Raw genomic sequence first — 20,133 nt, forward strand, 5'->3', positions numbered from 1 at the left:
GGGGGCGTGGCCTGGCGTCAGCGCGCAAAGGGCGTGGCTCCGCTCCGTGCGTCCCGCGCTCCTCGTGGCGCCCCCGCCATTCCGGGCCCCCCTCGCGCGCCCCCCCCCTCCCCGGCCGGCCGGCCGCTGCGATGGAGCCCCGAGGCGGCGGCGGAGGCGGAGGCGGCGGCCCCCCCCTGCAGTAGCCCCGGGAGCGTCCCCGGGAGGGAGGGCCCGGGCGAGGCGGCAGCAGAGGCTTCGCAGGGCCCGCTGGAGTTGGGCTTCCCGGCCCCGACGCCCCGCCTGGTGGTGGAGGACTCGCAGCCGGAGGAGCAGGGCCTCCTCGACGCCGCCGCCTCCGCCGGGGGCCCCCTTGGCCTCCCCGGGCTGGCGCCAGGCGGCGAAGCCGAGGCCCCGCTCGCGGTCCAGGCCGCGCCCCCGGCGGGCGGGGAAGGGGCGGCGGCGGAGGAGGAGGGCCGCCGGGCCGCGGGGTCCCCCTCCGCCTGCCCCGGCGAGCCCAGCGGAGCGCCCTCGGGCGGCGCCCTCAGCCCGGTCCTCCCGCCGCTCCCGGCCCCGCGCCCGGCCAGGTGGGTCGACGACGCCCCTTCCCCTCCCCTCCGCCCACTCGCGGGGCCGGGGGGGGCACCGGCGGCGGCGGCAGGGCCGACCCAGCGCCCCGCCCCCCCGCCCCTTCCCTCCGGCGGCTGACTCCATCCCCCTCCCCTCTCCTCCCCCTCCCCCCCCCCCGGGGCCCCGACCCCCTTCTCTCTTTCCAGGCAAGCGGAGGAGGGAGAGGCTCCCGGATCGCCGCTCCCGGCCGGAGGTGAGCCTTCGCGGCTGGCTGGCGCGGCGCGGGTCCGTCCCCCGGGCGGGGCGGCCGAAAGGGGAAGGGGGCGGCTCGGGGCCTCCGGGCTTTTCCCTCCGGCGGCCGGGCTGGGCCGAGGGGGAGAAGCCGCCCCCGCCGCCGCCCGTCATGCCTCTCGGGGCCTCTCTCTCTCTCTCTCGCCAGAGTCGGGCCCGCCGGAGGAGCCGGACCTGAGCGCGCTGGAGCTCTCGCCCAGCCAGGACCTCGGGCCAGAGGCGGGACCGCGAGGCGGAGGAGCCGCGGCGGCCGGAGTCCCGCCGCCCCGCCCGGTTCTCCCTCCCGGGGAGGAAGAGGAAGAAGAGCCGGAGGCCCCCCCGCGAGGTGCGCCCGGGCTCTGCTGCTTTGGCCGCAGGGGGGAGGAGGAGGGGGGGCGGCGGTGGCGGCGGGGGGGGAACCTTCCTGCCCCTCCCCCACCCCCACCCCCGTTGGAGGGGGCTCTCAGTGGAGGATCCTGCTCCCTCTCCCCCCCCCCCCGCCGCCTGTGTGTGTTTGGCTGGCCTTTTCTTTTGTGCTCCCACCTCTTCCTGGGGGGGGGGGGGAAGGAGGAGGACGAGGCTGCGCCCGAGCCCAGAAGACTCCTGAGGAGAAGCAGCAGCAGCAGCAGCGGCGGCGGAGAGCCAGCCTCCCTCCCTCCCTCCTTTCCCGGGGGGGGGGGGAGGATTCTTGGGTTTTGACCAGCCAGAAGGTGGCTAGAGAGGTTTTCCAGAGTTTGTAGGTCTCCCGTAAGGAGGGCGACACCTAGGAGGATGGTTGGTGGGCAATCACGATAGGATAGTGCTTTCCAGAGAGCGAGCTACCCTTTTGTGTCTCCAATGGAAATGCTACCTTGGTTTATCTACCTTAATTTGGAATTCTGTGTTTAGAAGAGAAAGTTGCTTCAGTTTAAAGGATAAGTGTGGTTGAATCCATACCTTCCCCACACCTTAAAAATTCAGGACACAGATCATCTTCTGCAAAACTGTGGTGGTGATGATACAGTCAGGCTGTGTTATTGACTCAGAATCCAGGATGTTGTGGATTGATTGACTGATAATATTTAAAATAAGTGATTTAATATCCTGGCTTTTCGAAAGTAGGGCTGATTATTGTCCAGCCAAGTCCAATGAAGGGTGGCTCATGGGGCAGCTCTATGAAAGGCAGGAGGAGGCAAACTGTCTGTTTTCTGACCCTTTTCTTGTTTCCCTTGCAGATAAATGTGGAGCAGCGCTGTGCAATGTGAGAAAACCTGAGAGCAGCTTCCCTGACAAGTGAGCGTCTGCTGTCACCTGACTTCAGGGCTTGGAGGAATTTCCCTCTTCTGTTTCTGTGGGAGAGAGAGAGAGAGAGAGAGAGAGAGAGAGACCCTCTCTGTGTGGAGATGGGGGTGCAGTTGCATTGCTGGGGAACCAGGAGGATTTGCTGACCTCAATTGAGCAGTTTCCTAGTGTTGAACTGCTGTCGTCCCCCAGCTGACCAGTGCTTCTGGGAGGTGTTGGTGGTAGCTCTCTTCCTTTTTTTTTTTTCTGTGTTTGAGAACTACATTTGTTCTTAGGAACCAATATTTTGCAAAAACTTACTTGTGAGGCCTTGTTGTTGCTTCCTGCGAAATCCAAGCCAGAAGGGAAGGTGACTGTTCACTCTCTACCCGGAGGGATAAGAAAAGGCATTTGTCCTCTTCCTGCAGATGTTGCTGGTTGAGGGCACCAGAGAGGTGCCTTCAGCGCATTTCATCCTCATTCAAAGGTGTTCTTCCCCATTTCTCCTCTCGCCAGAGAACAGGACAGGGTGGGACTTCCTCCCACTCTGTTTAGGTTTTATAGGAAGCAGCAGCAAGATGCTCTTTGCAACCCCAGCTAAATCCCAGGAAAAAGCAAACACACCGTCCTTAGGTGGCAGGGATACAGGTGGGGGGAAGGGGTGTAAAGGGAGCTCCCCTGGCCCCAAATCCTTCAGCCGCAGTTTTTGGCTTCTGGTGATGGGTTGTGCCTTCCTGGGGAAGGTCGTGTGTGTGTGTGTGTGTGTGTGTGGAGGTTTATTTCCCAAGAGAGCTTTCAGCTTGCATTTTTGCTGTGTTGTAGACTCCTGAACTGCAGAAATACTGTTCTGACTATGTGGTTGCACTTGTATTTCAAGGTCCCCCAGCAGTGGTACCTCTAGGATGCCATCACTCCATAAAGAAATAGCCGGAAACCAGACTTCTCTCTGTTGCTCGCTTGACGGAAGCCCAGAAGGGAAGGACCCCTCTCGGAATCAGGCTCAAGAGGCTGAACTCTTGTCTACACAGGAGGAGCTGTTTAGCCAGAGCAGTCCCACAGGTGACAAGGGACAGCAAGGCTCTGGGGACAACCTTTTGCCTTTGGGGTGAAAAAGATGCTGATGAAGCTAATACCTCTGTTCAGATGGCTTTGGATATTTGTTCATTATTTGTAAAATACTTTGCATCACATTCTGTGAGACAGCTTGTGGGACGTAATGGAGAGAGTGATGGAAGATCTGAGTTAAAAACCCTGCTCAGCCAGGGAACACTCCGCTGGGCAGCAGTAGCTGGGGATGCCAGGAGATGCGAAACATGCTTCCCGTTGTGTTTGGTCTTTTTAAATTTGCCGTCACTGTAGGCGTGGGCTGCGGGAGTTGACTGGGCTGGAGAAAAGGAACAGTTGCGGGAGGGAGCAAATTATGAAATGGCATTCAGGGTGTGAATTGTGATTGTCTCCTCTTTGGGACAGCCGTCGATACCGGCAGCACCATGGCCAGAGTAGAAGGGGCAGGTTCTCCGGCATCCACACCAGCAGACTGTTTGCGCGTCCTGCATCTCTCCGGTCAGGTGCCTCTTTCCAGGTAGGGAGCTAGCCCAGCTGGGTTCCAATCAATGCTGCCTTGTTTCAGTCATGGAGCTTTTGCTGATGGATATTTCATGTGTTTTCACCTCTTGGTCCTGTAAGTCACTCCTTTGGTTCTTGGGGCAGTGAGTGCCAAACCCTCTGGATGTCAGCCAGACTTCAGCTGTTGGCCAGCTCTGTGAGCAGCTCAAAGTGAAGTTGCCCACCCACAGTACCTGGCAAGCGTCCGCCTTCTGGCTCCCTTCTGTGTGGAGTGGCTTCTTAATTGTGTCTGCTGGTCTCCCTGATGGGTGGCATACTTTCTTGGCCTTCCTTCTTTCCACATGCCCTGCCCTTGCCTGGGCTCCTTGTGAGGAGATACACTCCTTGTTCCCCCAAAAGATCTCCTGGCCAGCCCCCCCTCCGGTCCCTAAAGAGGCCAAGCAATGGCCAAGGCTGGCAGCGGCTTCCGTCCCCGTTGCTCCAGAAATGTGAGGGTGGGGCCGTGGGTGGGTTGAAGGCTGGCGGTGCAGCCATGTGCTTTCTTCCTCCCCTTGCAGTAGCCGCGCATCCACCTTGGTGACACCATCTCATGGTGACTTGGAACCGGTGCCTCTCCTTGTCCCAAGAAGCCCGACAGACCAGCAGTCAGAAGGTGCCTCATCTTTTGTGGTCGGGTGTCTGGGTGGCCTTTGGTTAAGCCCAAATCACTGGCCCCGTAGTGCGGCCATTCTGCCCTTCCTCTGTCTTGCTTGACTGTTGCCGAAACATTTTTTGAAGGAAATGAACATTTCTAAATATGAGTGATTGTAGTCAACCTGTTTGCGAGATGTTATCTACTTTTTGGGGTTTTTTTAGAATCAGCCGGAAAGGGAGGCAGGACTTAAGTACTAAGATAAAGAAACCTGCCCACTGGTTGTGTGTTTGTGTCTGTGTGTTGCTTTTGGAGCCTATGGGTGGCTGCTTTCCTTGAGTGAGGGAATAATGGCTCTCCCACCATCCTCTTGTTGTAGCAGGAAAAGCAGAAGGGGAGCCAGTGCAGGTGGGGACTCCCGGGTCCCAGCGTGCTTCCACGCCCCTGTCTCAGGAGGCGTTGGCCTCCACCCCACTGCCCTCGCAACCAGCGTTTTCCCACGTAAGTGTACAGAAGGCCCTCTTTTTCTCCAAGCGGGGAGGGGGGGCTCTTCTGGGACTGGCTTTGGAACCCGGGTGAGGAACACTTTCTTGGCAGATGTCAGGGGAGACCTTAGTCATGGTCTGGGTAGCTCAGCCAATCTCCCCTTCCCGTGTGTCGCTTGACTGCTGCCCAAGAATGTTTTGAAGGCTACAAAGAGCCTGCAAAGGTCTGCCCAGCTTGGGTGGGAGCTTGTGAAAGGAAATGGTCTTGCATGTTAAAAGGGCAGAAGGGTCTCCTCGCTGACGGCCAGCTGCTCCAAGGGAGCCAAGCAGCAGCTTGGGCTTATTCTCAAAGGCAGCTGCCTGTGTTTCGGCTCCTGCCTGCTGGGTGAGCCAGTTGGAGGGAGAGAGAGAGAGAGAGAGAGAGAGAGAGAGAGAGATGGAGGGGGGCAGGGCGGGGGTGCGTTCACGGAGGTCAGTTCTCGATCTTTCAGGAAAGTATCTTGGGACAGTCCTGGTCCTGCATCCTCTGATGCGAAGGGCTTGTGGGGAGGCAGTGGGCGTGGCAGCCGGCTCTCTTCAGGACCAGCCCCGTGCAGTCCTTGCCGCTCAGCCATCCTTCGGCTTGTTTTCAGGACCCCTTCCTCCCAACTCCCAGTCTGGAGGTAAAAGGAAGCAATGAAGAAGCAGGGAAGGATGGTCCCAGTGCCAGCTTGCCGCCCAGCCCTCCCTCTGATGTCCCCGAGACCCTGGTGTTGCCCTCGGGCCAGGCCTGTGCTCTAGTCCTCCCGGCGAGTGAAGACCGCCAGGCGATGGAGGTGGAGATGAGCAACCTGCAAGCGGAGGAAAGGGCGGGGGTGGCTCCCTTGGAGAAGCAGGGCCTGGCTGACAGCAGTCATGAGCCTCCGCCTGAGGCGGGCAGCCCACCCTCTCCCCTACGGGCCCCAGAAGGCACCCCCGCTGTCCAGGAGGACCTCGGAGACGAGCACAGCGATTCGGGCCAGGGATCTTTTTTGTCAGAGGGCAAAGCTGTCCCAGAGACACCACCCCGTGAGGAACAAGGAAAGGCAGAAGAGCTGCCGAGCGAGGACGGACCTTCCCTTCACTTACTGCTTTCTCCAGAGGAAGAGGCAGTGCCACGCGCAGAGAGGCCCCGGGCAGACGGGGAGAAAGCACACCCCACCGCAGGAAACCCGAGGGGAGAGCTGAGGAAAGGCCCCTCCGAGACTCAGGGCGTCTCTTCAAGCCCCGTCATGGCCTTGAGGCTTGGCGATTCCCAGACACGGCCAGAACTGGAACGCAGGGCACCCCCGGAGCCTGGCGGGATGGCCGCTGGAGCCCTGATCTCTTTGAATCTTTCTGCCAGCAAAAACGGGGGAGGGAGTTGTCCAGATGGGGCACAGGTGGAGGATGAAGAAGGGGACTTGCAGCTGCCCTCGGTGGGAGCCTCGCGGATCAAGCAGGACGAAGCGGCCCGCAGACGTGCAAGGCGGGCTAGTGAGGGGCCGGTGGAACCCTGGACCAGCCAAGGCGAGGAAGCCAGGGAAGGGAAGGCAGCCGCGGCTGTGCAAGAGAGGCCCCTTCAAGGGGATGCAGGAAGCCAGCAGGAGGGCCAGTCTTCGGGGCCTAGAGCTGGGGCTGCCTCTGACCACCAGCCCTCGGGTGAGTGTCCAGCTGGGGCCCGGAGGACGGCTGTTGGGGTGGGTGCAGGAGCAGCTGGCATCGCTGGGTGGCTTCCTACAGGCCGGGGCAGTGGTGCCAGCCGCCACCCCCTGCTTGCCACCACACCTCCTTGTGCAACGTCTTTCCTTGGAAGTATGTGCAGGATCCTTGCTGGGAAGAGCTGGATGCTTGGCTACCAGGGACAGGGGTGTGTGTGTAAGACAAGCAGAGGCGATAGGTGTTGTTGTCTTACAAGCCCCCCGTGCCCCCCCCCAATTGCCCCAGCTTGGACAGGTCTGTAAGGGAGTTCTGGAGGCTGTTTCCTTTGTGGTGGCGATTGGCTTGATGCCTTTTAGATGTCCCTTTGAGAGGGAGTTGAGCCCGGAGGGAAAGCTTTCAGTGAGTGCTCTGTGCACACACACGCGCACGTGTCCCCTGGAGCCCTGTGGTTAGGAGGCTGGGTGGAGCGCCCGCAGCTGATGTGGCCGCTGGACAGGCTGCAGAGCCCGGGTTCCAGCTCTCCTCTGTCGTCTTCTTCGTTGTCCGTGTTTCTTGCATCTGGGAGGCAAGATTCGGAAAGGATGTACATTTTGTGAACACGCTTGAAGAGATGTGGCGTGTTCTCTGTGTGAGGAATCGGAGCAGGGGTGCGCAAGCCCTGGTCCCTCTGCTCCGGTTGGAAGCCCTCGCACAGTGGCAGACAGTTGGGTTTTTAAAAATGAACATAAAAAAAAGCACAGGGAGCCCACAGAAGAATTTCCCTGGTACCAAGTTCTGTGCAGCAAAGAGAAAGACCGAAATCTGAACGCAGGACTGGCCCATTCCTTGGCTTCGGGGCCTGCGGAGGGTCTATGCATGGAGCACCAGGAAGGAGGGCAGAGAGTGCTCCTGGCTGGGCTAAGCTCACCACTGTTTCTGCACTTTGTTTCAGGAACCCCCTTCCTGCCGAAGGAGAGGAATATCGCTGAGCCCACGGCAGGCATCCCCTCTCCTCTCATGGGCCAGCTGAAGAAAGGCCCCCGGAAGCACAGCACACCCATTGGTGAGTGGGGGGGGGGCATGACTTTAGCCCTGGCGGGTGCAGTTTGGGAGTCAGGGGCCAAAAGCTCAGGCACCCGCGAATGTTGCAGAACTTGAGCATCCTGGAAGAAGGAGAGGGGAGGGATCCCCTGTGCTGGTTCTCTGCAGGAAGCTGCTGTGAAGGGGTCACTTTGCCTGGCTTTTTTCCAGGGGCTGGAAGCTGCCCGGACCACACCATTGCGACCAGTGATGTCACGGCAGAGGGAGGTGCCAGCCGCCTGACCGAGGAGAGTGCCGAGATGGGGGGGGAGAGCCCCAGGCAGGGCACGCCGGCTGGCCACGAGGGGGAAGCCGGGAAGCTCTCCTTACGAATGAGTCTTGCCACCACGCCTCGGGTGGAAGAGAGTGAGGAGTCTCTGTCCTTCAGCCTGGAGCGTAAGAAAGGGAGCTCTTTTGTGGCCGGAGGGGCTGTGAAAGGGCCAGGGGAGGGGAGGGGCCGGATCCCCCTTATTAAGGCGCAGGATCTCAGGGAGGGTCGCCAGCCGGCTCAGTCGTTCAGGTACGACTGGCAGAGGAAAGGGGAGCTTCTTTCTGGAAATCCCCAGCCCTTTGGATTCGTCGCAGCCTCCCCCAGGAGGAGGCAGTTCCAGGCAGGCCCTGGGCGGAGAGAGGCCCTTTCCCGGGTGGGGAAAGGAGGGTGGGGGAGCGGCGCTGGCGGGGGAGCCCTTCTTTTGATGCCTCTGCCCTCTTTCTGTCCCCAGAGCCTGGAGCCAGTGAAAGGAAAAATGGGTCTGTCACAGCCAGCGTGTCGAGGTAATTCAGTGCTTGCCGGTCTCTGGGGGGAAGAGAAGAGGAATTCTAAAGGTTGTCCTAGTTTATATGGCATAAGGCTGGAGGACAGTCTTGCCTGGTGGTGTCGGCTGTAGTCTATGGAAGTTTTTGTCGAAGGAATGTGTCCGTCTTACAGGCACTGTAAGATATTTTGCTTCAGCAGACCGAGATGGCTTCCTGACCACCCACCCACCCGCCCGCCTGCCTGTTGCTGGTGTCTAGAGACTGGAGATCAGACCTGCTGGGAAGCCCAGGCCGAGAATGGACGGGGAGTGGTGGTGGGGGCCCAGAGGGGGGCCCTAGTTGCCTTTCCTTGTGGCAGAGGGCCAGCCCGTTAGGTGTCTTGACGCCTCATGTCTCTAGGCTAACCAGGCAGCTCCCCCCTCTCTCTGGTCAAGGGCTGGGCATGCATTGCCAGTCCCTGAGGAGGCAGGGGTGGACTGGTGGGCTTCTGGTGCCTGCCCAGGGAGGGCAAGGGCAGGTGGCCCAGCTCTCGGGGCTTGTGGGGGGCTTGGCCGTGAGGGGATTGTCCTCTGGTGTGCCCTGAGCTTTCTCCAGGGCGAGAACTGAGGCCCCAGCCAGCTCCCTTGCGTGGATACTGGCCGGGCCGCTTTCCTGGTGGTCTGTCTGCTTGAGGTCTGGGCAGGAACACCCGCCTGAGTGTGCCCTATGCATCTCTCCACAGCTACCAGAAGACGCCGTCCTCTGTGTTCACTCGCGTGTGCAAAGCCCAGAGTGACGAGAAACCTCAGAGTAGGGAGTTGCCTTCCTCTCCCTTCAGGCAAGTCCGTAGGAGCCCTCGATGGGGCTACTTTCTTAAGGGTGGCCTGGCATGCCGGAGAAGTGGGTTGCCCAAAATGGCTGCCACTGGCTGGGTTGCACCTCTGCTTCCTCTTGTCCGCATTGCCTTGCTCAGCACGCCCAGAAGCCCTCCTGTCTGGGGGAGAGACAGTGCCTCCATCCTGAACTGGGTTCAGGCGTGGGGCGTGGCAAGCAGAACTCAGGGAGAGGGGCAAGGAGGCCTGGAAGCGGCTTTCGTGTGGGCGGTACCTGGGGCTTGGGAGCACCTGCCCTGCCCCCCCCGCGCCCCCCACGCCCCTCCCCCAGGCAGCCTGGGAGCTAGTTGTGCTGTTGTGGGATGGTGGCTAAAGAACAGCCGCTCGGGGGGGGGGCTCTTTCCTCCTGTGACACTTTGGCGTCATGGCAGAACTTTCTGGGAGCTGGAGTATTTTTTGTGTGGTGGATTTTGGGCCACATGTTGCCTGGAAGCCACCTGGGAGCCCGAATCCAGACACAGCACTCGGAGTCATGCGGTTCACGCCCTACATTCTTCCTGGCCATGAGCAGTGTTGAGCTTATGCGGCCTTTTGACCCGAAGGCCAGGGAGCCGAGAAAGGCTGAGGCGGTCACGCCCTGCTCGCACGCTCTCGGCTTGAAAGAGGCTCCCTGCTCGGAGGGCTTGTGTGGCCAGCGCCAGATTTGGGGCTGTTCTCACCTTGTTTTGCTTGGTCTCAGGGGTGACCTGATCCATTTCCCAAGTTCCCAGGGTGAGGAGAAGGAGAAGGAAGAGGCCGCTTCTCCCGGGGCCTCTCTGAGGCAACAGGGAGTTGATTCCCCGAAGAGCGTGCTGGTCTCGGATGGTGGGAAGGAGGCTGAAAGACCAGCCGGCAGCCAGGAGGAGGCCGAGGCCATGGAGACAGAGGCCGAGGTGGCTGGCGCCCGGGAGCAGGCAAGGCCAGGAGCCCCAAAAAAGCCGGAGCCTCCTCCTGAGACTGAAGAGACCAGGGGGAGCCTGGGGCCCGAGGCCGACTCCAGCCACCAGGGGGGAGTCCAGGCGGTGGCCGAACGTCCTGGGGGCGCAGCAGTCTTCCTGTCCGCAGCTACACGGACCGTGCCTTGCAGCCTGGTGAGTGAGGCTGGCTCACGGCCACGGCAACAGGATGCTGAGGTGCAAACTGAGGAGGCGCAAACACCCGGGAACACGGCAGAGACTCTGCGTAACCAGGTGAGAGGGAGCGGCATCTCTCAGCCTGGTCAGGAAGAAAGGTGGCATGTTTGTCTGTCTCAGTAGTTTTTCTTAAATGAAGCTGGTAAACCTGTGAGGATTTCAAGTCAGCGAAAGCATGTGTGCCAGGAGTAGGAAAATGAAGTGGTAGAACAAAAACCACAAAGCAAAAGAGACAGACTTGGCGAGGGAGGATATCTCAGGTGTGTTTTGTGTTAAGTGCCAGCTCTTTTGTCGGAGACGGAGCGATGCAGGAATTACAGCCTGTCTTTCTTGAGGCCGAGAATTGGGCCCAGAAGAGAGGCAGACAGTCGTTTGGCCCTCTTTGGCCCCGCACGGCCTGGAGGGGTTTATGTCCCGAAAGGTTGCCGTCCCTCATCCTGCTGGCTGTGCTGGCAGAAGGGGGGCTGGGGCTGTTCCCTTTTCAGCCCTGCCCGGAAACACGTCGTCCAAGAGGAGCCTCTGAACCTCCCTCTGGGGCTTTCTCTTTTCTGCAGACTGTGGAAGAGCCGGACTCGTCTTTCCCCCCAGTAGGCAAAGTCCTGCGGCGTCACATTCGAACAATCCGAGAAGTGCGGACGCAAGTGACGAGAGTCATCACGGACGTCTACTACAAGGATGGGGTCGAGGTGGAACGCAATGTGGTAGAGGTGAGCTGCCCCAAGGGGGCGCCAGCTGCCCTCGTGTCTCGTCCTGGGTCTCTTCACGACAGACCCTCCCGGAGGCCTCCGGAGGCCTGGATGCGCTCTCTCCATCACTGCTGTGGGTGGTGCTGGGTGTGTAGACCAGTGGTTAGAACTGCCAGAAGGCTCCTGAACTCAGTTCGGAGACCACGTACTTCAGCCTGTTCTCTCCCCCCCCCCCCCCCGAGCCGATCCTTCTTTTCAAGCAACAGACTTAAGATTTTCTGGATAATACGGAGGTGTGTTGGACAAAAAACGGCTTGGTGCACCCCGTTGTCATCCTGCTTCTTTTCTGGGCCAAGAGGAGAGGGTGTGTGTTTTCCTCCTGTAAATTGCAGAGAGAGGTGCATCATCATTATCATCATCTAGCAACTCAGCTGTGTTTCTGGGTCCTGGAAACCTTGTCCCATGATCCAAACAGAACATCCAACTTCTATTTGAAGGTGGTGTCAGGGTCCCAGCGGCCACATGGCTTAAGGGAGCCAGGGATGTCCTTCAGGTCGCCTGGAAGAGCCGGGCTGCAGTTGGCTCCAGGAGAGGCTGGAGCGGCTGCCTTTGATCCAGGCAAGGGCCGCCCCCCCCTCCCCAGGCGTCCCAAAGAAAGCGAGGGGCACCTGTGGCTTTAGGGACCTCCCCAGTCCTGGTTGGAGCTCTGTCACACCAGGCCCCCCATGCCTGGCGGGGGTTGTTTGTGGGGCCCTGAATGCTGCACGTGAGAGTGGAGCATCATGATTAAGCGTCCTCTGCAGTTTGATGCTTAAATGTGCATGCACGCGTGTGTACGTACGTGTGTTGGCCTAAGATGCTGTTTTAATCCAGTAGATGGTGCTGGGCAGTAAGAGAGATTCGAAAACTGACAAAATTTGCGGAGATTGTCGAACAAAGACAAGACCAAGGAGAAGGAAACATAAGAAAGGGAACAGTTAGTGTAATATATAAGATTTTAGTACATTTCTGATTCGAACAAGCAATGGTGAAAAACCAGTGGCAGGAGGACTTGGAGGAAGAGATTGAAGGAGAGGACTGAAACAAGATATAGTCACCAAGAATAATGAAAAATATGTCTGTAAGGGTAAAAGAAAATCGTTATAAGATAGCATGGAGATGGTACTTTCAAGTAAGATTGACTATAATAAATAAAAACATACCATCTCAGTGCTGGAGAGGCAAAAAGGAAAAAGGGACCTATATGCGTATGTGGTGGACGTGTGAAACAAGAAAGAATGGGGACTAGTTTTTAAAGAAATTAGAGAAATTATTGGATAAAATATTCAGATATTACCCGTTATAGCTCTCCTAAACATAATTAAAAATGATGATCATAGAAAAGAACAGAAAGAGTCAATTGTTATAATGGTTACAGTAGCAAGATCAATATTTGCAAAGAATTGGAAAAGCGACAAATTAATCTGGAAGACTGGTATAAAAATGTGGAGCTTAGCAATTAACAATAACATGTTAAATGAAAATAAGAAGAGGAATGGTAAAGTCTAATGATTTTAAGGATGTATGGAATTTATATTTGGGGAAAAGGTTACAGGCCAGCAAAAGAACCCATGTATTTTTTTGAGAGGCATGGGGTGAAAAGGGATATAAATTGGTATTACTGGTCACCTCGCCCCAAGGATGAAGGTGGCACAAGGTGGGAAAAGTTCAGTGTATATCGTGTGTCGTCACTCTTGAGTTTGCATTTTAGTTTTCATTTTGTAAAAAATAAGACAATGAAAAAAATAGTTTTTTTAAAAAGGGGAAAGCCCAGAGGCGCCTGGCCCTTCTTTGCCCCTCTCTCCGGCCAGCCGGGGCTTCTGTTCTTCTTGGGTCCTGCGGTTCTTCCCGTGTCCTCCATGTCCTCCTCCTCGCTTCTCTTCCAGGAGAACGAGGAGCCGGTGGTGGAGTGCCAGGAGTCCGAGGTGGATGTCTCGCCTTCCCGCACCGGGGCATCGTCGTCGCTGGCCTCGGGGGACCTCGGGGACGTCAGCTCCTTCTCCTCTAGGGCGTCAGGGCTGGGACACACGTCCAGCGGGGGGAGCGCCGCCTTGTCGGTCACTCAGGGCGGTGCGAGCTCTCACCAGGCCACCAGGTCCCTGAAAGGAGCCCGGCTGGCTGGCCTGGACTCACCTGCTGCCCGAAGGCCAAGGTGCGTGTGGGGCTGAAAGGCAGGAAGGGGAGGGAATGCCCACGGCACGCACCTCGGGCTCAGCTGCTGGGGGGGGCGGGGGGCGGAGGGCAGCACTACGTAGAAAAGGCCGCGTGGCCGTGCCCTGCTGTTGGAGTTCGGGAGCGGAACTGGCCTCTTGACGGGCCCAGGTGGAGCCCTGGGGGGCTTGGTGTCCTGAAGGCTTAAGAGACAACCAGGGTCTGTCATGCCCTGGAGATGAAGAGTTCTTTGGGTTTATTTGGGCGAGGGGTGGGCAGGTTTTATATGATGATGTTTCGAAGATGTTTGGAGGAGGTTTGAAGGTCAGCATTTTATTTTAAATTGCCCAAAGCTGAAGGAGAAACACCTTGACGGGTTCCGGGTTTCTCTCATAGGCAGTTTTATTATTTACATTTTAACTGAAGAGTTTGGGCCTTGAGAGCAGTCATGGGTTTCTGCTTTGAGCAGCAGCGGCACATAATGGCCCTGCGAAGCCCTGAGGCCGACCTGCAAGGGGAATGCTGGGCGGAAGCCCTTTGCCCTCTGGCTGCACAGACGCTCTCCAGCTGCCTCTTGTCTTCTAGCCCTAAGAAGGCAGGGTGCCGGCCCCGACCTCCAGTCCAGCGTGGCCGTGTAGCGGTTGGAGTGTGTGAGGAGGAGGAGGAGGAGGAAGAGCCAGGCCTGAGCCACCTGCGGGGTGGGAGCCCACACACCCCTTCCCGTAGCCGAGGGCGAAAGGGCCGTTCCGCTGCACGACCGACCACGACCAGGTAGTGTAGTGAGGGCTAGCCAGTTCCATGAGGGAGACAGGGCTAGACTCGGCTGTCTGTCTGTCATTGTGTGTCTGTGAGAGAGAGAGACTGAGGCAGTTTTCCAGAGCGAGCAGCCGTCTTCTCTTTGTGCTTGCCCAGAGACCGTCCGCCTGTGAGGGCAGAGCCGTCTGGGACAGACTCCCCTCACGAGAACCACGCTTTGGCCCGTGCGGCCGGTCCTCTTTCGGAGGGCCAGGAGCCGCCGGGGGCTCTGCGGCGCCGCAGCAACTCCCCGGAAATCCCACTGCAAGAACGGCTGGGTCTCTCCGAAAGCTCCGGCCTCTCCTCCTCGGCTGGCGGTGGCGCCTCTTCCTCCTCCGCCGCCGGGAGCACCCTGGTGGGCCTCCGGGTGGTGGCCAAGTGGTCCTCCAACGGCTATTTCTACTCGGGCACCATCACGCGGGACGTCGGGGCGGGCAAGTACAAGCTGCTCTTTGATGACGGCTACGAGTGCGACGTCCCCGGCCGAGACATCCTCCTGTGCGACCCCCTCCCGCTGGAGACGGAGGTGACCGCCCTCTCGGAGGACGAGTACTTCAGTGCAGGTAGTGGCGGGGGGGGGCGGCGGCTGTGCCCCGAGAGGGGCCAGGGTGTGTTTGTGTGGGGGGGAGATGGAGATTGAGGCCTTCCGCTGTCTCTGCCCCACAGGGGTGGTGAAAGGCCACCGGATGGAGGCGGCCGGCCTTTTCTACTGCGTGGAGAAAGACGGGCAGTGCAAGTGGTACCGGCGGACGGCCGTCATCCTCTCCCTGGAACAAGGGAACCGGCTGCGGGAGCAGTTTGGCTTGGGCCCCTACGAGCCCGTTACACCCCTGACCAAGGCCGCCGACATCAGCTTGGGTGAGGGGCGGGTGGGCAGACGGGGCCGCCTGGCGGAGGTTGGCCCTGCAAACCAACATCCGCCTCGGCTGGCTTTTGGTTCGCTGGAAGGATGGCGGTAAGGGGGGCGCGGGGGGAGCACAGCTTCTCCAAGATGAGGGCTGGTGCGCTTGCCGGTGGCAGGGTGTGTCTCTCTTTGTGTGTCTAACTACGGCCCACCTGCCGGCTCCAGATAACCTGGTGGAAGGGAAACGCCGGCGGCGTCACCTGGCCTCCCCCACCGCCTCCAGCAGCAGCAGCAGCGCCACCACGCCTGCCCGCCGAGGCCTGGAGAGCCCCCCAACCCCCCACAGGCCGCTGTCCGGCAAGAGGAAGCTGGTTGCTTCCGAAGAGGAGCGATCCCCGGCCAAGCGAGGGCGGCGGTTGGCTCCCCCGAAGTCAGGTCAGGCTTTTCTTGGATCTGGGCCCTGTGAGCCTGGGTCGACCGAAGGGGGAGGGCGGGGGGTCTGGATGGTCCTGGGGGGGTGGGGGTGGCAGTGGGTCCTTTTCACAAAGAGGTGGCCCCGCGGGGCCCTCCCGCCTTTTTCTCCGCAGGGCCTGTGGGGAGCCGTGAGGGGTCGAGCCTGCCGGTGGCCACTGATGAGTCCTGGGGGCCTCTGCCCCAGAACAGAGCCCTGTTCGTGGGTTATGCCTTCCTCCTCACCAGCGCGAAGGCGACGGATAAGGTCCCCAGTGGCAAAAAGTTTGCATCAGCCTCTGAAGAGGAAGGTGAGCAGATGGTTATTCCTGGAGTCGTGGGGTGTGCGTGTGTGTGTGCGTGCGCATCCACCCCTCCTGCCTCAGGAACCGCGAAGGGGAGAAGCAAAGGGGGAGAGGGGAATGCGAGAGGACCCCAGAGGCCCCCCCCTCCCAGCCGGGGGTCAAGTGGACAGCGGAGGGCGCTCTCGGCTGGACTCTCCTGGGCTTTGGTCCCAAGCGGCCTCCTTCGGGGCCTTCCGTGCTCTGGAGCAACACAGTGGGAAGAGGGAAGCATTGTGGCCGGACAGCCGTTGACCTCTGCGTTCCTGTTCGGTGGGGAAGAGAAAGCAAATGTCGAGACCCACCCAGGAACCCTGTTGTGCTGGCCCACGAGGGGCCGGCGGCCTTTGCCTTGCCGGGGGCAGGGGGGGCCAGCGGTCAGCGCACAGGAGAGGAGAGGCCTTCCTCCCTCCTCCCTTGGCTGTGATGCTCCCTGGGCGATCGGGGGCCCGGCTGTCACGCTCAGCCTCGCCTACCTCGCAGGAGTGTTGGGAGTTGAAACCTGGGCAGGGCCGTTGCGGACATCGCCTTGAGCTCCTGGAAGGAAAGGCAGGCGTGCCCTGCTTAGTGCAGTGAGAGAAAACGAATCAGCCGGCCTTTCAGGATTGCTCTGGCCAGACCGGAGCACAGAAGGGGTGCTGCCGATTCCGAAAGGAGGCCTGCCTGGGAAGCGCCAGGCCTTAGGCAGCCTTCTTAGAAATCCCTCTGCGTTCCAGAATCCGCAGAGACCGCGCCGTACAACCGGCCCTACTTGGAGCGTCAGCTGCGTGCCGGAGGCGGTTTCGTCCTCGAGGACTTCAGCGAGAGCCAGGTCAGCCCATGGGGGGGGGGCACGAGCTGGGGGGGGTTCCCTGGCCCAGCCTCATAGCAGGGCCTGCGGTGTTTTGGGACGCTCCTGGGGAGTGGCTTCTTTGTCCAGCTGTTTCTCACGTTTCCGATGGCCTGGTGAGAACCAGGAGTCGGTGCTGGATGGGCCCCGTGACTCGCGGTCTGGTCGTGCAATGCTGCACACCTTCAGCCCCCCCCCGTCTCTACAACCTGTGGGTGTTATATAAGCAGCCCCCCAAAAATGGTGTGCGTGTCGTCCAAAACACTTCCCCCTGTTGCAAAATGCCCCTTGAGGAGGGGACTTGCAAGCTGGGGGGGGGAAGGTTGGGGGGGGCCACATGTTCTGCAGGGCACCCAAAGCAGCCAGCCGGTCGGGCTCTCTCCTGGCGCATGGCTGCTGCCGCCTTCCTCAGGACCTCTGTGTCCCCACCACCACCACCACCACCTCCACCTCTGGCCGTGTCACAGCCCTCAGGTGGGGTGGGGTCCCCCACTGAGCAGCAGTGGGGCCTTGCCTTCCTCTGGAAAGAGAGGGACCGGGCAGGAAACCGTGTGTGTGTGTGTGTGTGTGTGGGGAGGTGGTTGCCAGGTGTAGGTTGTGGGTCCCAGCCTTGCCCTCCTTCCCTCCCTGTTCAGTGCAGCGTGGCGTATCAGTGCCTCCTGATCTCGGACCAGCCCTGCCGCACCCGGAAGTACTTCCTGTGCCTTGCCCGGAGCATTCCCTGCGTCTCCCACCTCTGGGTCCTTGACAGTTGCCACGCCAACCAGCTCCAGAATTACCGGGATTACTTGCTCCCCGCTGGCTACAGCCTGCAAGAGGAGAGGCTGCTGGAGTGGTGAGTGTGTCCGGTATCCGGCCGAGCGGGGGGGGGAGGTCTGGCCCAGGCCCGCTTGCCTGGCGCAAGAGAAGCTGGGCCGAGGACGGGTGGGTGGGGGGCTTGCCCGCACCGCCTCTCACCCTCGCTTGGGTCCTCTCTAGGCATCCCCGGAAGAGCCCCTTCCGTACCCTGAGGGTGCTTCTGGTGTCGGGTGAGCCCAAGGGCTTCTTGGAGTTCTGGGCAGAAATCCTTATGACCGGAGGGGCCGCTTCCGTCAAGCAGCAGCAGTCAGACACATGGAACCAAGGTACTGCCTTTGTCCTTGGCCGCTGGAGGGGAGGCTGGCGAGACCGGGTGGGCGGGGCACGGTGGCTGCTCCTGCTCAGCCCCCTGGCCTTGTGTTGGGGACTGAGGAGCGACCGCGGGCGGTGGAGAATCTGGACGAAAGGGAAGGGTGGACGGACGGATGGGGGCCTCTCTTGGGCCTACTCACCTTCTTCCACATCCTGGAACTGCTGGGGGTGTTACTGCTGCGGTTACATGAATTTGCACACTAGTCAGGCTGGAGTGGCAGCTTTGAGCAACCCTTTAGCCTAGGGTAAAATTGCCCTGGAAACCCAGGTGAGAAGCCCCCACCTCCTCACAGTCCATGTAGCAGTGGGTGGGAATCGCTTCCTTTGACTGCCATGCGCAGAAATGTCCAGCCAGCAACACTGGGAAGAGTTCCTCGTGGCTTTGTCCCCCCGAGTAGCCCGTCGGCCGCAGTCCACAGCAGCCTGGAGGAGTGTGGTCATCCGAGACCCCAGCCAGGGCCTTTCAGCTGAGGCCCCTCCAGGAGCCTTGTTTCTCCACTGGCCCTGACCTCTGGTCAACCTGGGTGGGGCAGCTTGCCCTCATCCCTCTCTGCTGCCACTCCTATTAAGACGTGTTCCAAGCTCAGAGCAATTCAGTCATCCTCATGAGTGCTCCAGCTCCCCCCCCCCCCGTCTGCCCAGCCCTAACCCAGTAGATTCTGTCATCAGAACCTCTACCAGCACATGAGGTGCGGGCGAGAGGAGTCTTCAGGGCAAAAGGCCGGTCCTCCCCTGCTCCGTTCTCCCCAGACTACGGTCTGGGACATCACCTAGAAAGCTAGATGGTAGCATAGCAAACCACCACCACCACCCCGTGCAGATATGCGCCTGGCAATCCCAAGCAGAAAGGACCCCTTCCCAAGGTCCACTTGGTTCTTGCTGAAAGGGTGAAGGAAGGGGGTGCAGTTCAGCCACGGTGCCCCTCCCCGCCCGGCATGTCCGTGGGAGCGCCTTCCCAGGCAGCTCGTCTCTTGGGGGGGGGGAGCCTCTGGGGCAAGGCAAGCCAGCCGTGGCCTCCTGGGTGTGGCTGATCCCCTTCCCTCTTCCTGCAGATGTGGCCTTGGGGGTGTTTGACGTGGTGGTGACTGACCAGTCTTGCCCGCCTGCCCTGTTGAAGTGTGCCGATGCCCTGAAGCTGCCCGTGGTCACCCAGGAGTGGGTCGCCCAGAGCCTCATTGCAGGAGAGAGAGTGGGATTCAGGCATCCCAGGTACCGGCACGATTACGTCCCCTCCTAAAACTGGCTTGGTGGAGATGGTTGTGGCGGAGGTTTTAACATTTTGTGTCCCCTGACCTGTGCATGAATTATGTACATAATTTTAATTTCTGGACTTTTATGATGGAAAAATAAATGTTAAGCTTCTTGTTGTGGTATGGGGGATTTCTCTGGCCATCATTAAATGGGTTCCATGTTATTTATGGCCTTAAATAAACCCAATGGTAGGATGTCGGTTGTTAGCAACCAACATTCTCTCATTAACTCACACATTCAATTTTGGTTTGTTAATTATAATGGATACAAATGAGCAAAAAATGAGCACTGGAGGATGGAATGTGCTGGGGTTGCAAATGATGCCGAGTGACGGCCGTTATGGGAGAGGATGCTGGACCTGACATGGGGGTGGGTGGGGGGGTGTTCAGTGGAGACACCTCCACCATCCCCAATCCAGGACTGGGGGAGAGAACAGAAGCAAGGTGGGGGTGGGAGGGAGGCCAGAAGCCCCAGTAGCAGCCCCTTTTGGAAATCCTGCCGATACTTGGGTCCCATCCTGAAGACACCTGTGCATCGGGAACAGGGGCCTCTGAAGGGCAACAAGTTCTTTAGGGAGTTTCCCCACCTATGCCAGACCTGCCAGCAATGTTTAGGCCCCAGTAGAGAGCTTGCCGGAAAGGTTTTTCTCACCATTTTGGAGCCGTGATGATGAGCAGTAGCGTGGCAGCCACACTTGTCCTCCCAAAACATTTTCAGTCCTCAAAGAAAACCTCTCTCTCTCTCTCTCCCGCCCGCTGTCTGGTCCTCCTCCCTGGTTCATCCTTTGCTGACCTTCTTCTGTCGAGAGCTGTGGTGCACGGACTGATCCTGCTGCATCCCAGCTCTGCCTTTCTCACTACTGGCTTCAAACTCTGGAGCCTAAGGTGTGGCAAAAAACACAGAGGGCTAAAGGGAGGGGAAAGCCTCTGTGGGGGTGTCGGCAGCAAGCCCGTGGGGGCGGTGGAAGGAGTGGCCTTTCCAGGGCTACTCCGTGTTCCCACCCCCACCCCACCTGGCGTGCTTTGCAAGCCCTCTCGCCAACTCCAATCGCAACACACAAAATGCGGCAGCCTTCAATGGGCAGCAGACAGCACCGTCTCCCCTGTCGTCGCCCCGCAGTGCTAAACGCAAAGGCCTCCCGAGTTCTTCCACTGGGCTTCAAGAAATGTGAGAGGTTCCAAGGAGTGCCTTTCAATGTGTTTTCGCAGCCGAGCAAGAATTTGCTGTGGTGGGATGGGTCGTTACCCCTCACTGGCTGTCTTTATGTAGTCAAGTACTGTAACTTCCTCTGGTCTGCGCCTTTTGGTCAAGGAACTCTTCACTGTCCTGAAGGGGTCAGGAGAAAGGGGGACCCTCCT

At 59.4% G+C, this 20,133-nt stretch overlaps 1 protein-coding gene across 3 annotated transcripts; it reads left to right on the forward strand.

Annotated features, from left to right (window-relative positions):
- Positions 1–432: 432 nt before the first annotated feature.
- TP53BP1 (tumor protein p53 binding protein 1) lies at positions 433–18,897 on the forward strand. 3 transcript variants are annotated; one of them, XM_072981555.2, is made up of 25 exons: positions 433–566; positions 756–802; positions 989–1,165; positions 2,034–2,091; positions 2,957–3,138; positions 3,550–3,661; positions 4,203–4,297; positions 4,656–4,777; positions 5,394–6,420; positions 7,352–7,462; positions 7,651–7,875; positions 8,202–8,253; positions 8,957–9,052; positions 9,787–10,276; positions 10,774–10,926; positions 12,831–13,096; positions 13,681–13,866; positions 14,008–14,453; positions 14,557–14,748; positions 14,960–15,169; positions 15,322–15,495; positions 16,242–16,336; positions 16,990–17,189; positions 17,333–17,478; positions 18,577–18,897. In XM_072981555.2, the coding sequence occupies exons 5-25, from the start codon at positions 2,982–2,984 to the stop codon at positions 18,759–18,761; spliced, it is 4,740 nt and encodes a 1,579-aa protein (XP_072837656.2). In that variant the 5' UTR covers positions 433–566; positions 756–802; positions 989–1,165; positions 2,034–2,091; positions 2,957–2,981; the 3' UTR covers positions 18,762–18,897. The 3 variants fall into 3 exon arrangements, with proteins under 3 accessions (XP_072837656.2, XP_072837657.2, XP_072837658.2); XM_072981556.2 differs by having other exon boundaries at positions 4,659–4,777; XM_072981557.2 differs by lacking the exon at positions 13,681–13,866.
- Positions 18,898–20,133: the final 1,236 nt, after the last annotated feature.

The sequence above is a fragment of the Pogona vitticeps genome, chromosome 12 (assembly GCF_051106095.1).
Source record: "Pogona vitticeps strain Pit_001003342236 chromosome 12, PviZW2.1, whole genome shotgun sequence".
In the NCBI taxonomy this organism is placed as follows: domain Eukaryota; kingdom Metazoa; phylum Chordata; class Lepidosauria; order Squamata; family Agamidae; genus Pogona; species Pogona vitticeps.